The sequence below is a fragment of the Carlito syrichta genome, unplaced genomic scaffold, assembly GCF_000164805.1.
Source record: "Carlito syrichta isolate Samal-C Ts95f unplaced genomic scaffold, Tarsius_syrichta-2.0.1 Scaffold310050, whole genome shotgun sequence".
Taxonomy (NCBI): Eukaryota; Metazoa; Chordata; class Mammalia; order Primates; family Tarsiidae; genus Carlito; species Carlito syrichta.
The window spans coordinates 1,092,716-1,106,921 of record NW_007254146.1 but is presented as its reverse complement, the minus strand read 5'-3'; the positions used below and the strand labels follow the sequence as shown (position 1 = coordinate 1,106,921).

General features: G+C 45.6%; 1 protein-coding gene across 1 annotated transcript in view; it reads left to right on the top strand.

The window, feature by feature from the left end:
- The window catches only part of PLXNA2 (plexin A2), a 193,618-nt gene that overhangs the window by 116,926 nt on the left and 62,486 nt on the right, over positions 1-14,206 (top strand). The window contains exons 6-9 of the mRNA XM_008068310.2: positions 550-703; positions 1,591-1,687; positions 4,811-4,925; positions 13,008-13,208. Coding sequence (XP_008066501.2) covers positions 550-703; positions 1,591-1,687; positions 4,811-4,925; positions 13,008-13,208 — 567 coding nt within the window. The remainder of the gene's footprint in view (positions 1-549; positions 704-1,590; positions 1,688-4,810; positions 4,926-13,007; positions 13,209-14,206) is intronic.

The window sequence follows — 14,206 nt, the reverse complement described above, 5'->3', positions numbered from 1 at the left end:
TCAAAAAAGCTGGAAACCACTGGCCTAGATGATTGGGACCCATGGGTAAGAGCTAGCTATCTCCCACCAACCTAGTGAGCTCCTACTAAGCCTCCAGATTGGGGAGATTTGCTCCTATGCGCCAATGACAAGGCCTTGTTTGTGAAGGGCTCAGCTCATGACTCAGTTTCAAGTTTGCAGAGTGCTTTGCAATTAATTTTCTTCAAAATGAGCAGAGACTGAGATAGACTTTAGTACCTTTCCCTTCAGTGCCCCCACTTCCCCCAACTCATTGCATTCTGATGCCATACAAAGTAGAAAAGTCAATGCATAATAATATCAATAAAGACCATTGACCCTGCACACCATTGAACAATTACTTACTGTAATTGTTCAGTGTCAAAGCTGAAAGACTATCCAGATCAACATCCTTCTTTTATAGATGAGGTCAGGGGAGATCAGTGGGCAAGTAGGTCATGATGGCAGAGCCAGGCCCAAAGCCCAGATTTCTCCTGAGCTCTTCCTGTGTCATCATCTCTTTGTTTCTGGGCCTCTTTGCTCCTCCCGCAGCTCAGCCTGGTTGTGAGTGATGCTCCTGATCTGTCTGCGGGCATCGCCTGTGCCTTTGGGAACCTAACAGAGGTAGAGGGGCAGGTGTCTGGGAGCCAGGTCATCTGCATCTCTCCTGGGCCCAAGGATGTTCCTGTCATCCCTCTGGATCAAGGTAAGAAGTATCTGCAGAAAGAGTCGTGTGTGAGGGGCTGCTCTACTCTGGTAGGAATGAGAGATTCACCAGCCACAGAAGTTGCCTGATCCAGTGTTCTTATACCAGATACTAAAATTGGGTAATGCAACTTGTTTGCATTTGAAAACACACTGTCATACCCCAAAGTAAATTTTATTTTATTTTATTTTGAGTTGGAGTCTCACTCCATCGCCCAGACTGCAGTGCAGTGGCACACTCCCGGCCACCACAGTCTCGACCTGCTGGGCTCAGGCGATCCTTCCACCTCAGTTTTCCAAGTAGCTGGAACTCTTATTGTAGAGATGAGGTCTTGCCAAGTTGCCCAGGCGGGTCTTGAACCCGCGGGCTCAGGCAATCCACTCACCTCAGCCTCCCAAAGCGCTGGGATTACAGGCTGAGCCACCAAGCCCGGCTCCAAAGTAAATTTTAGGAGAAGGAAAATCCTTGTTGTCCTTCGGGTTAAGGCTGCACAGTACACAGTCTTTCCAGATTGCCCAGTCCTTCTAGGAATGGGAGTGGCTTCCATCAGTGGTTTTCAGTGGGTTTTCTCCACAAAACTAGGGGCTTTGGACTAATATGTCTGAAATTCTGAAATTCTTTCAATAATTGAACATGGATGACCAAGGAAAGGGCCCCCATGGGATCTATCCCTTTCTTCCTATGAGTCGGGGATATCTGGGTTTGAGGGATGGGCTGGTATTCAGCCAAAGAAATTCTCTTGGGAGCAGAAGAGATGGTTCAGTCAGATTCCATTGCCAACTGCACCCCAACAGAGCCCTAGCATAGTTTCTTCATCTACCCTTTACCTCCAGGCTGTCCACTGAGTCTCCAGGTTGTCACCCACCCCAATATATTTTTTTTTTCAGACTGGTTTGGGCTTGAACTGCAACTGAGATCCAAGGAGACAGGGAAGATATTTGTCAGCACCGAGTTCAAGTTTTATAACTGCAGTGCCCACCAATTGTAAGCACTTATTAGAAGTCCTGTTCTGGATCTGAATGTGGGTGTGTGTGGGGAGGGTGTTCTTCAATTCTAAGCTCCTTTAGGACAGGAATCATGTTATAGTCACCTTATAGTCTCCCTATGGTGAGTGCCTGGTACACTGTTTGGACAGAGTATTCGGTGCACAGATGTTACTATATGAAACTGAATGCATTCACTCTCTACAGCCTCTGATCTCATTCAGTCTTCCTTAGCCCCCATGCCCCAACACACCCTACCCCAACTCTCAAGCCAAGACAGTAAAAAGAAGGTCATGCATGGCACAGGAACCATAAGAAAAATTCTCCAGTTAATACCAGTTGGTGGTGGCTTTGAAGGTAAAGATTGACAGTAAGTGGAGTTTTAACTTGCCACCCATAACCAAGTGAAGCGGGACGCTAAGATAGTCATCTGTGCACAGTTACCTACAGGGGAGGAGCAGTGGATGGAGAAAGTATCCTCTCTCAGCACACAATAAAAGGACCTGAGTGAGAAAGGAGAAATGGAGACTTAAACAGTACCATTTTTCAAACTCATCCTCAATTTGCATAGAGAAGGGGAAACCAGACAGACCAAGCCACCACCAACCTCCAGAGACGCTTGAGTTCAGCTCAGCTGACCTCATCAGCCATCTCCAGCTTCTGAACACCTGCCAATTAGCGCTTACAAGCTATAAGATCCCACAACTGTGCAGGAAGCTGGGTGCATTTCACAAGGAAAAAGCGAAGTCAGGGATGGAGGAGAAAGAGATCCTTATTTAGTTTCTGCTGATCCTCACTGGCAGAGAATCTGAGACCCATTCCACAAAAGCTGGAGCTCATGTCCCATTTGGTTTACAAAGAAGGAAGCATAGGTGTTTATAATAGGGCCGCATAAGGGTCCTAGGACCAATAAATGGACAGCCACCAAGGAGAGAGGTCAAGTAACAGCTCTATGCCAAAAGGAGTAGTAATTGGAAATATTCTATGACCCCATCCTTCCCATTGCCCAGGACAGGGATCACTTGAGATCTATATCATAGGCAGAATGCCATGGGCATCAAGACTATATGTTCCAAGCTGTGGGCACAATGGGTTTAGCAATCAAGGTGGGAAGAGGATTTGTTTGTAGATTAAACCCTAAAGGAATGTTTAGACATTAAAAGAGACAAATGAGCTAATCCTCCTTAGTGTCCATTTTTCTAATCTTGATTTTCATGATTAGAAAAATCTTCTGGAGTTCTAGGGTCTCTATAGTTAGTCAAGGAAGGAGACATATACGAGGACCCTTGGGAAAAGTCAATAGATGTACTGAGATAGAACAAGTGGTTAAAATGACCTGGTAGGAACTAGGGAAGGGCAGATAGTGACTGAAGCTGAAATAGACAAAATAGCCCATTAACCACTACATCCCAATCCCAGTTAACCCTACTTTGGGAACTGTAAGCACCTTGAAGAGAGGACCTCTCACGGCTTTCTCAAAAGAAAAGGTGGTAATGGAATCCATGGTCTGTGAGAGCACCCTCATCTCCATGGCAACCAAGTATGATGTCACCACTTTCTAAGACACATTGCTATGGCAACAGAGATGCTGTCACAGGCAGCAAGTTTTAGCAGAAAAAAAGCAGGTCTCCTTGACAGCCAAGATTCCATTTTATTGTCAAACACTATCTATCTATCTTACCATCTCTACTTTTGACATTCATATTTAAAAGTCACAGAATCAAGTTCAGTCCCTTCCTTTTAATATGATAAACTGAGGCCTACAGAGGATAAATGCTACATATTCGCCAGTGGAAGTGTCTGTCTGACTAGAGTGCCAGTACCATTGTCTTTAGGTCTTGCAAGAAGCAGTCCATATAAGAGTACATGAAATAGCAGTGGCCTAAGTTCAGAAACTAAATAACTGGGCATATGCAAAGAAGGGGTTAAAAATGATCTGCAAGGAAGGATGCAGTGTAGATGGGCCAACACACCTAATACACGGTGGCCTGTTAGCCAGTGGCCCCTGGATTGAGCCCCAATTGCCCAAATATAATCAGAGCCCCACCAGGTGGCGCCAGTCTGCAGACTTGGTCCTGTCCATTTCAGATTGGATGGTCTAGTTGTGGAAGACTAGATAGAGTAGGGAAGCTGGCAAGGAGGAGGAACAGCAACCCAACCTACAAAATCTATTTCCATTATAATGCTCTGATCACACACAGCCAAAATAACATACACAATCTCCCAGTGAAACCGAAAGAAAGTGCTCACCCTGACAAGAAAGGTCTGTGTTGTGTCACACACATATCCTATTGTTCCATGGCTGGAATACTTGGGGAGTGAGACAAAGTTGCCATTTCATACTGTTAACTCCCCAAGACCAATAACACAGGTGATATGAACCAATCGTTAACACTCAAATGTTATTTAAGAGTTTGAAATAACAGGTAATTTAAGCACTTGAAAATAATACTTACATTTAGCATTGCACTTTTCAAAACCATTTTGTATACATTATCTCGTATGACACCAAATAGCTCTGTGACATAGAGAGGAATGTTTTATTACAGACAGATAAAGAAACTCCAATTCAGAGGGTGAGGTGACTTTCTCAGGATGAACTCAGTGGCGGTAGCAGAGGCAAGACTAGAATCAAACCTGCCCAATTTCTATTCCTGTGCTCTGTCAGCTATTCTGTCCTAGAAGCAGTGGTTTATCAGTAAGTGTTTAACTACCAGCAATCAAGGGAAAAACCTAGTTGGCAGCATTGCCAATTTCTGTGGTGCAAATATTTCTGCCATGGCCGATTTCAAGCTCCAAACATGATGTCCAGCAGCTTGCAAAATTCCTAAAAATATAAATAATCAGCTCTCATGAACTGGTACGGAAACACCACTGCTTTGTAAGTTACATTATCCTCTGGTCTCATTTTCTTTCCAATTTTCTGGTCCCATGAATATCTTGGATGGAAAATTCACAGTTCTCAGTGCTAGAGGATAACCCACCAGTCTGCCCTCCTGAAACTGAGATTAGGATTTAAACACAGGATAACAGACTTCTATCATGGCACATGGCTGGCTAGCCTGCCCTTACCTTCCCTCTACTGCTTCCTTCTCTTTGCCTCTTACCATATCCCTCTTTGTAGGTGCCTGTCCTGTGTCAACAGCGCCTTCCGCTGCCACTGGTGCAAGTACCGCAACCTCTGCACTCATGACCCCACCACTTGCTCCTTCCAGGAAGGCCGGATCAATATCTCAGAGGTAAGAAGGGCTCACTCTGATATGGCAATGTTCCCAGTGAACCTGAGTGGCTCCTCCCTTTTTAGATAGCCAGTCCAATGGCTTAGCTACCTCTTGTCCATCTTAGCCCCTCTTGCCAAAGATTCTGCATGTTAGAAAGCCCTGTTATGATAAAGTTTGAAAATGTGGTAGCAAGTGACCCCAGAGGCAGAGACTGTTTCTAATAGACTCCTAAGACTCCATGCATTCAAAAGCTTGAAGGTAACTTGGGGCTGCGACTCAAAGCTTAGAGGAAACATATCCAACCAAACAGACTCCCTGGTCTAGAAGAGTGTAGTGAATGGCATTTATTCTTTGAGTCTAGCCCTTTGCTTGGCTACAGACATAGTCTAGTTCAATAGAACATTCACTCTCAACCATTCTTTCATGCCAACTTCTCTTCCAACTCTAAAATTCAATGATTCTTTGACTCTGATGTTTGACTGGGTGGGTGGCCTTGCAGAAAGAGAGAGAAATTCAGCTAGTGAAAAGAACCAGGCATTGCTAAAAGTCCTATTTTATTATATAGTTGAAACTCCATCCCGAAAGCCTGACCCACCTTTGTTATCAACACAGTGAAATATCCATTCAATGATAATGCATTGATCTTGACTTTCTTGCATATTCATAGCATGTCTCAGGACAGTGAAACCTGCTTGGTCAGTTTCCCTTTCTTGTGTCTAATGCTTTTCATGTCCCAGGATGTCCAGTTGGGTTTGAACAACTGTAGAGACCTTATATATTCATACAAATTCAAATGTGCATATACACACATTTCCCTCTTATTCCAAATATTAGAAAATCCACAAATGTTGATAAGTGACAATGTAACACTTTCATATACTACTATAGCCTTTCTATACACAGCTGCCTCTTGCACTAGCTACAAGCTCCTTAAAGGCAAGGACTACATCTCATCTTTAAGTCCTCAGTGTCATATTTAGTAACTGTTTATAGAATGCATGCATGAAAGAATGGATGAACAAATGACCACTCTATTCAAACTCCATTGATGGAATTGTGTCTGCTTATCTAAGGTTTCAAGAAAGAGTCTTCTTATGTCTCCTAATTTGATGGCAGTGCTGGCTGCTTCCATGGCTAAACATAAGAAAGTAGACTGTGAAAGGTTTCCCAAATATATACCCATGTCCTTGAACTCTTCCTAGTTTCTGAAACAACATGTGTTGTACTCCATCAGAAAAATGGAATTTGCGTGACTTGAAAGGGAGAGACATAGATGGTACCCACCCATAGGTGCCATTTAAGACAGACCCATGCACAGGTGCCTCAGTATAGTGGAACCAGGCAGCCAGTACCCTGGGAACATTTCAGAAAAGGATTTTCCTGTGGTCAGTTTCCTGTAGCCAGCTTTCTTTGCTGCTGGCCTGAAAGCACTATGCTGGTCTTAGTGGACACTGGAAATTAATTCCAGCCCTGAAATTCTTCAAGGATATGAAACTGTTTTGTTTGTCAGTCTCTCACTCAGAGAAGAGGGCCCGAGAGCTGAAGTTTAGAGGTGGAGGTGGTCACCACAGCTTGGGAGCCAATGGAAGAAAGGCTAAGGGGAGTAGGCCACCCAGGAAGAGCAAAGCCCTAGGAGGCTTGGCGGGGGCAAAGGAGTGAGAGAGTGTGATACACAGTCTCAGAAACTGACCTTGACATAGGCCACTTCTAAACTTCTGAGTGCCTTCATAAAATAGATCGAGGAGGCCTCCAGGACACACAGAGAGAAAGGGTAAAGTACAGACCTCGACAAGAAAGAGCAGTTGCTTCACCTTTCCTAAGGCTAACCCCCTCCGGCAAAGAGAAACCCAAAGCCCAGCCTGAAAGGACCTGCAACTGGAGCAAGGGCAAGTGGAGTGTCACACGGAGAAGACAAATAAACTCTGCCGGGGTGTGTGTGGAGGCCTGGAGGGCTGAGCCCCAGAGGCTAATTGGAAACAGGCCCAGCCTCCCTCATACAGTTTAGAAGTCACTGAAACACAGTTCCCTCTCAGCCATGGACACTCAAACATTCCAGAGAGCTGGGCTCTAGCGAAGCTCTTGCCTCCTCCAACTCAGGATTAAATTAATATCAAAAGATCCCTGGGGCAAGCCCAAGGACTTCCCACCTCCTTTTGTTTCATTTTCTGTCCTTGATGTCTGTGCCGACATCGGAGAGGAGTGGGTCCTTTGTCTCCCCTCATCTCCACATCCCCCTTAATGAGAGCAGGGTGTACAGCTGCTCTCTGACACTCATGTGCACTGGCCCCTGGCACGGCACCAGGGATTGGCTCTCTGGAGGCCAGTGAGACCTGAGTGAAGCTCAGACTCTGTCCAGCTCCTGACTTTGCTCAGAAAAGGAAAGAGGGTGCAGATTCCCAGTGAGGTGCCAGGGCCACTTCCTGGGCTTCCTAAAATACTAGGTTAGCTTTTAGCCACAGCCCGCCATGCATCCCTTCTCAGCAAATAGCTCCCAGGCCCTACTCTTCTCTGTCCAAGGCTCTGCTTTAGGGAACCCCATTCCTTAAAATTTGAGAAACACCAAAGGTACTCATGCCCAGTTTGAGTAAGTTTCACCTTACTCTACCAGGAGTTCCATCTGATGTCTTGATGTTGTTTGGGAGACTAGAAATACCTTAGCTGTCTCTTTGGGGGTTCCTAGAATATCTCTTTTAGATTTCCAGTAAGCCTCTCTTCCCAACTTTGAATCAAAATTTTATGTCTGTCTGCTTCCTAGAAACAATATATATCTGATTAGCTCCATTGATTAATATAGCAACATTAATGTATCACACATTTGTAATTTTTTCACATGTGCCAGGAGTTCTCAAAGTGTGCCTGCCAGGGACCGGCAGCATCAGCATCACCTGGGGACTTATTAGAAATTTAAATTCTTGGGCCCCATCCCAGATAAGGCTAAAGATTGAGAACCACTGACATTTGGCATTTCAACTGATTCTCGCAACAGCTCTACAGTTTCACATAATTCATATTTGACATCTTTAGTAACCAAGATGCTAAAAATTTAGGTTTTTGCCCAAGGCTACAGAAAACTCACTCAGGCATCCAGAAGAGCTGAGTACAGTATGCTTTCTGCACAAAACCAGGCCCCACGAGCCTGTTTGTTTCCATGGCCACAGCCACACTGTTGGCTGGACTTCAACATGGCCTTTTGCTGTTGGTCAAGAGAGTTCCCAGTGTGGATGGACCAGCACAAATCCATCTCCACTGAGGGAAAAACTACCCATGGAAGATGGGTCAATAGTGCCATTTGCAGATAAAAAGACAGCCAGCATATGAGGGAAATCTGCCCACATCTTTCCAGAAGACTGATGGACCAATTCCACGCTTAGGCTTGACAACAAAGAACAGCTATGCTAGGGTGAATGCAATTCAAAAATAAAAACATTAATAGTTAATATTTATTGAGTGTTTATTATTTATGTAGCATTTAAATATATATATAAATCTCACTTAATCTTAAGTCCTCTATGAAGTGTATTGTCATATAGATGAATAAACTGAGGCTTAGCTAAGTTGAACAATTTCCCTACAGTCATCCGATAAATGCAGAAATTAGGATTCAGAGTTAATTTTCCAAGCTAGCTTGAATAAGTTGAAGTCTTCTGATCCTGCATTCACACACACACACACACACACACGAGAAATGGGCAGTAACATTAACAATTGTTAATCCAGTGTATTACCATTTACAATGTACTTTTATACTTCTCTTTAAAGCAATCAAGGGTTGTCAGGTATTATTGGCACCACCATTTTAGAGATGAGGAAACTGAATTTCAATTGAACCATCTTTCAAACTCTCTTAGGGGAATGAGCCAGACCTTTCCAGTGCTCAGAGCACAGCAGATCTCTGATGGGGCCTCCAAAATCTCTGCCACCCTGGGCCAGATCAGGCTGTGACATGGTGTTAGCCAGCGGTTGTGCGCAGGAGGATGTATGGCTTTCAGCTTTTAAAGCTCATCTCCCTCCATAGCTAAACCAGGCCTAGTGAGATGTAGATACATAAATATCTTCTTTATGCCCTGTCCCAGGGGAAAGATAGAACCAAATAAATCCGATTAGCTTCCCAGGATGCTGGCTGCTCTCTCTCTTTGAAGTCCAGTGGGTGAAGATAATGCCATTTCCACATGGGAGAAGTCGTTTCAGAGGGTTGAAGGGTCCCCAGCACAGAAAGCTGGCAGAGCACAACTGAACAGAGTGGACAAAGGGGCCCAAAATTCACAGGATTTCTACACCAGGGTCCTTGCCCTCCCTGCAGTTGTGTTTCCTCTTCCCCAGCCTACCCCCTGTCCTGGGATATTCCCAAACAGAAAATTTATTTATCTTGATTTATACTAATATCAGTGACCAGGTGCAGTGGCTCATGTCTACAATCCCAACAGCTTGGGAGACCAAAGCAGGAGAAGCCCTTGCAGCCAGGAGTTTGAGACCAGCCAGGGCAACATACAAGAACCTTGTCTCTACCAAAAAAAAAATTTTTTTTTAATTAGTCATGGTGGTGCATGCTTCTATTTCTAGCTACTACTTAGGAGGCCAAGGCAGGAGGATCACTTGAGCCTAGGAGTTCAAGGCTGCAGTGAACTGTGTTCACACCACTGCGGTCCATCTTAGGCCACAGAGACTCTGTCTCAAAAACTAAAATAAATAGTCAATTAGTAAATTTTTTAAAAATTTAAATAAACCATTCTTGTTGCTGAGGAGGTGATCCTGGCTCCACTTGGCCTGGAGTCAGAGGAGGAATAAGATGACCTAAAGAAGTTATTCAGAAATCTATGAGGATCAATGGTAATAATCCATATTTTAAGAATGTTAACAACAGTCTTAACATTCTGCAGAAGGAGGATCTTATGATTATTTGCTTTCTTGTTCTCGGGGCAGTTACTATACTTGTATTTCTTTGTGTGTGCCAGTGTGTGTATGTGTATGTACCCACAGACGCTAGCAGGTTGGAAGGGGCCTCACTATATCTGATGAAATCCATCCCTGTCCTCCAGCCCCAGAGGTACTGAAGTTCCAACAACCTGGCAATTTCCTGGGCTGCTAGGCTCCTGCCCCTGCCATCAGCCCTACCACTGCAGTTTCCACCCAAAATCACTGCTCCTCATGAACCTACTCACCAGAACCACCTCACAACCCAAAGGGTCTATATCTTCCCAGGTCCCAAAATGAAAAGAGCATACCTGGGCACCAGTCACTTCTGTCCTTTGTTTTAGAGAATAGAAGGTAAAATTCTATTCTGTCTGACCTGAGAGCAGTCGCCAAATAAACAAAGCATAAGACATTCTTTTTTTTTTACTGAGGCAATCTTGGAGCCTATTTCAGCATTTGGAGAAATCCTAATTGTTGTCCTTAAATTGAGTTCCAAAAGATTTGGAACAGCAGTTCATGGGAAATATTTCTGAAAGTTTAAAATTTTTTTTAAAAATCTCCTAAGTACGCGTAAAATCTACTTTTAGCCCAACCAAAGAGATGAAAGTGTGTATGTCTATGTGTATGACATAACACCTGTGTATACATGATTTTTGTCAAAGTTAAAAGGATTCTACAATCGTTTACTAATCTAAGACATCATGCTTCCAAAAGCACATCTTTAAGACCCTGCTAAAATTTGAATTTGTTGTCTAAGCTCATTAGAGATGAAAAACAACTGCTCATCATTTGCAATACATCAACTGCTTCAGCATCTGAAAATCTATCCCCTCTCCCTCTCTCTCTCTCTTTCTCTCTTTCTCTCTCTCTCCACACACACACACACACACACACACACACACGCATACATATGTGCACTCACATGCCATTATACTCCAGTCTTTTTCTAACTTGAATTATAAAGCTAACTTATAAGATTCAATGGGGTCTTTTTAACCACTAACAAGAAGTGTTATCTCCTTTTCCATGGGACGCCTGGGCTTCCCTAAAGTGGTGTTCACTTTTTTCTTCGCTATAAATATATGAAAGACTCTGTCAAGAGTGCCTGCAGGGAATGAAAGCAAAAGTGCAGTAAAGAGCAAGTTTATGAGTTGGCAGCTTGAGTGACTGGCTCCCAAACAGGGACCCATCTGTTCTGGGGTTGTCTTATGATTCTGTCTCTTGTGGAAGCTCTGCCTGCCTGGAGTCCTCACATGCAATTGGCCAGCAGACAAGGGGTGACACCAGTGAGCTGCTGTTCCATTCAGACCCTCCTAGATAGGTTGCTGTGGGGAATTTCCCCAGGACTAGCTCTTCGTCAGTCCTCAGAACTCCTTAATAGATATGAACATGCCACTTTAGAAATCATGTGACTCCAAAACCCATAACCATTTCCAACACCCAGCTTCTGAGAATTGAACATCTCCTCAAGTCTCTTGAAGCCCAGAAGGCAGGACTGTACCTCATTTCTAAAGAATCTACAGTGCTCTAGCTAAAAGGAAACTTTAAGATCTTTTCATGGGTTGCTTTATTTTCTTCTTTTCAATGTGCTCTCTCACAAACAATGACCACGTGCCCACTGCATGTCAGGCACTGGGATAAAGGCTGGGAATATGGAGGTGAATTCTCAAGACAAGGACTTGCAATTCTATGGTTCAAATGCAATCATGGGAAAATATCCATAACCCATCCTGAAGCCAGTGCAGGCGCAGGAGCAGGGACAGCCTTCCAGAGAAGGAGAAGCTGAGATGAGTTTGAAGGCTAATTAAGAGGTAATCAGCTAAAAGAGAGGCTGAGACAGGGCGGGGGTGGAGAGAAAGGCAAGGGATAGGAGGCAGGAGTGAGCATTTCTGATGGAGAGAAACGCATGTTCAAAGGGCCAGAGGCAGAGCCCGTGAGGGAGATGGCACCTCAGAACTAACCATACATTCTGTATGTCTGGACCATTACATGCAGGAACTCAGGGTTAGGAGGGAAAGAGGCAGGGGCCAGGTGCTAAAGGACTTGCAACTGATTTTCAGAGAAAAGAGGTGACAGCCCGCTCTCCCAGGTCCCATTGCTCAGCATTGCCAGCGTTACACAAGGCTTCTTTACTAAGATCACCTTTGGCATTAGGAGGACAATTTTTTTGTTGTTGGACACTGTCCTACACCTTGTAGAAAGCCCTGGCAGTAAATGCCAGTAACACCTTCTGCAGGCCTTGTAGCAACCTCAGCCCCTGTGCATTACCAAAAGTTCCCTCTAAGTACTACTGCCCAGGAGAAGGAGATAGGGAGAGAGGAGACTCCTGCAAGAATTTCCCTAGTTGACCCCTAAAGAGAGGAAGTATTCCCTGTGAAGGTGGTTTTCACACCCTCACTACCAGGGACTACTGGGCTCATCTTTGCTGGGGGAGAGGGAAAAAGGGAACATGGGAACTGAGGTGGAGGAGAGCAGTACTTTGACCCCACCTGCCCGCAGTGGAGAAGCAGCATCTAGGCCTAGAGCTCAATCTCTCTTTCTCACAGTCTTCCTCTCATGGTCCTTTCTGAAGCCCCTGTCTACCAAGGCGTTCTTGTTTGGGTTTTGTTTTCCAAAGCAACAGGCATTCACCCAGGGCCAGGTAGAGAAATGAGATAAAAAAGAGCAAGTGTTTAGAGTATCCCTGGGAGGTCTTGATCCACCTCCTGGAAAGCCCAGCTCAGTTGGGAGCTGAGGAGCTGAAGCTGCCAATAACGGACGCTTCAGTCATCGGACAGTCCAAGGGGACAGAGTCGCTGGAACTGGGGAACAAGATGAAACCCCCAGGTTGGGGGGTGACAACTTGGGGACAGGGACACATGGAGGCTCTTTTATCTAGTGTCTCAGGAGATAAAATCCACAGCCTGTCACACTGGTGTTTAAGAATTAATTCCTGAATTGTAACACACACAACAGATACAGGACAACTTTTCGAGTGGGGATGACAATATCAAAGCCCAGGAGCTAAGAGGAATTTCATTTTTCCTGCCCACTCAATGTGCCTCTTAAATGAGGTAATGTCCTTCACATGGGCGACACACCTGAAGGCAAGAGAATCTGGCCTGGCATCAAGGCCTGGTCACTGCCCTGGCCCAGGTGAGTAGAAAGGCATGAGCAGAGGAAGATAGAGCCTCTCTACTTTCTTCCCAGGACTGTCCCCAGCTGGTGCCCACGGAGGAGATCCTGATTCCAGTCGGGGAAGTAAAACCAATCACCCTTAAGGCTCGAAACCTGCCCCAGCCACAGTCCGGCCAGCGAGGCTATGAGTGCGTCCTCAATATCCAGGGGGCCGTCCACCGAGTCCCTGCCCTGCGCTTCAACAGCTCCAGCGTTCAGTGCCAGAACAGCTCGGTAAGAGAAGGGCTGGGGCCCTGCCTGGAGAGGGCTTTCTCTCACATGCAAAAACAGCAGGGTTAGGGGCGAGGGAGTCAGAGGTCAGAAGCTGACAGTCTTGCAACCTGGGCCCAGAAAAAGGAGGCATTGGCCCACAGGGACAGAGGAGCATGCAGCCACCTCAGGCTGTTCAGTCAGAGTAGAGCAGGTTTGTGGTGCCAGAGGAGGCATAGTTCTGTGAGGACACTCAGGGGAGAAACTGAGATCTTTGTGCCCTTTCTAAAGTTCAAAGAGCACCTCTTTGCCTTTGGTGACTCTTCTGCCAAAGCGAGTCGATTCCACCCCACAACTTGTCCCCATTTGGGAAGCAAATAAATGGGCGGGTGCTCCACAGGAGGAAAACTAAGGAGGAAATGCACAGGAAGTAGGATGGGATGAGGTGAGGTGGAAGGGGAGAGGAAGGGGGAAGCAGTGAATTTCAAGAGCAGCAAGGGTTAAACCAATCCTGAATGGCATACAGAGAGCATGAGGTGTTTAATTATAATACTAACCCAGAGAAGATCTTTTTATCTGCCAACTCCCTGTCTCCGACTGTGGGGGGTCAGCACAGAGATGGGGGGAGGGGGTGATGTGACAAAGGTGTTGAGGGAAGCTAATTCGCCTGGGAGAGATAAAGAAAATCTGGGCCTCTTATCAGGGAGCTGTCAGATTCCCGGGTCACCGGCGCTTGATAGAATTTGTAATCGGTGGAAGGCCGCCAAGCGCAAGGGGAGGGCGAGATGAGACGGAAATGGAACACAACAAAAGGAGGCAGGCGGCAGAGAAGGACTGGGGGCAAAAGCGCTGACAGTGACATGCCCTCCAGAGCAGAGTGAGTGGCAAGGCAGGGGTAGTCCCCGGGAGGAGATGCCCTGAGTTCTCCTTCACAGAGGTTGCTAGGTGGGTAGGGCTGGGCCACCTAGAGGGGCTGTTTCTGAAGCCTGTGAAGGGCCTAAAAGTCTTCTGTGTGATCAGCA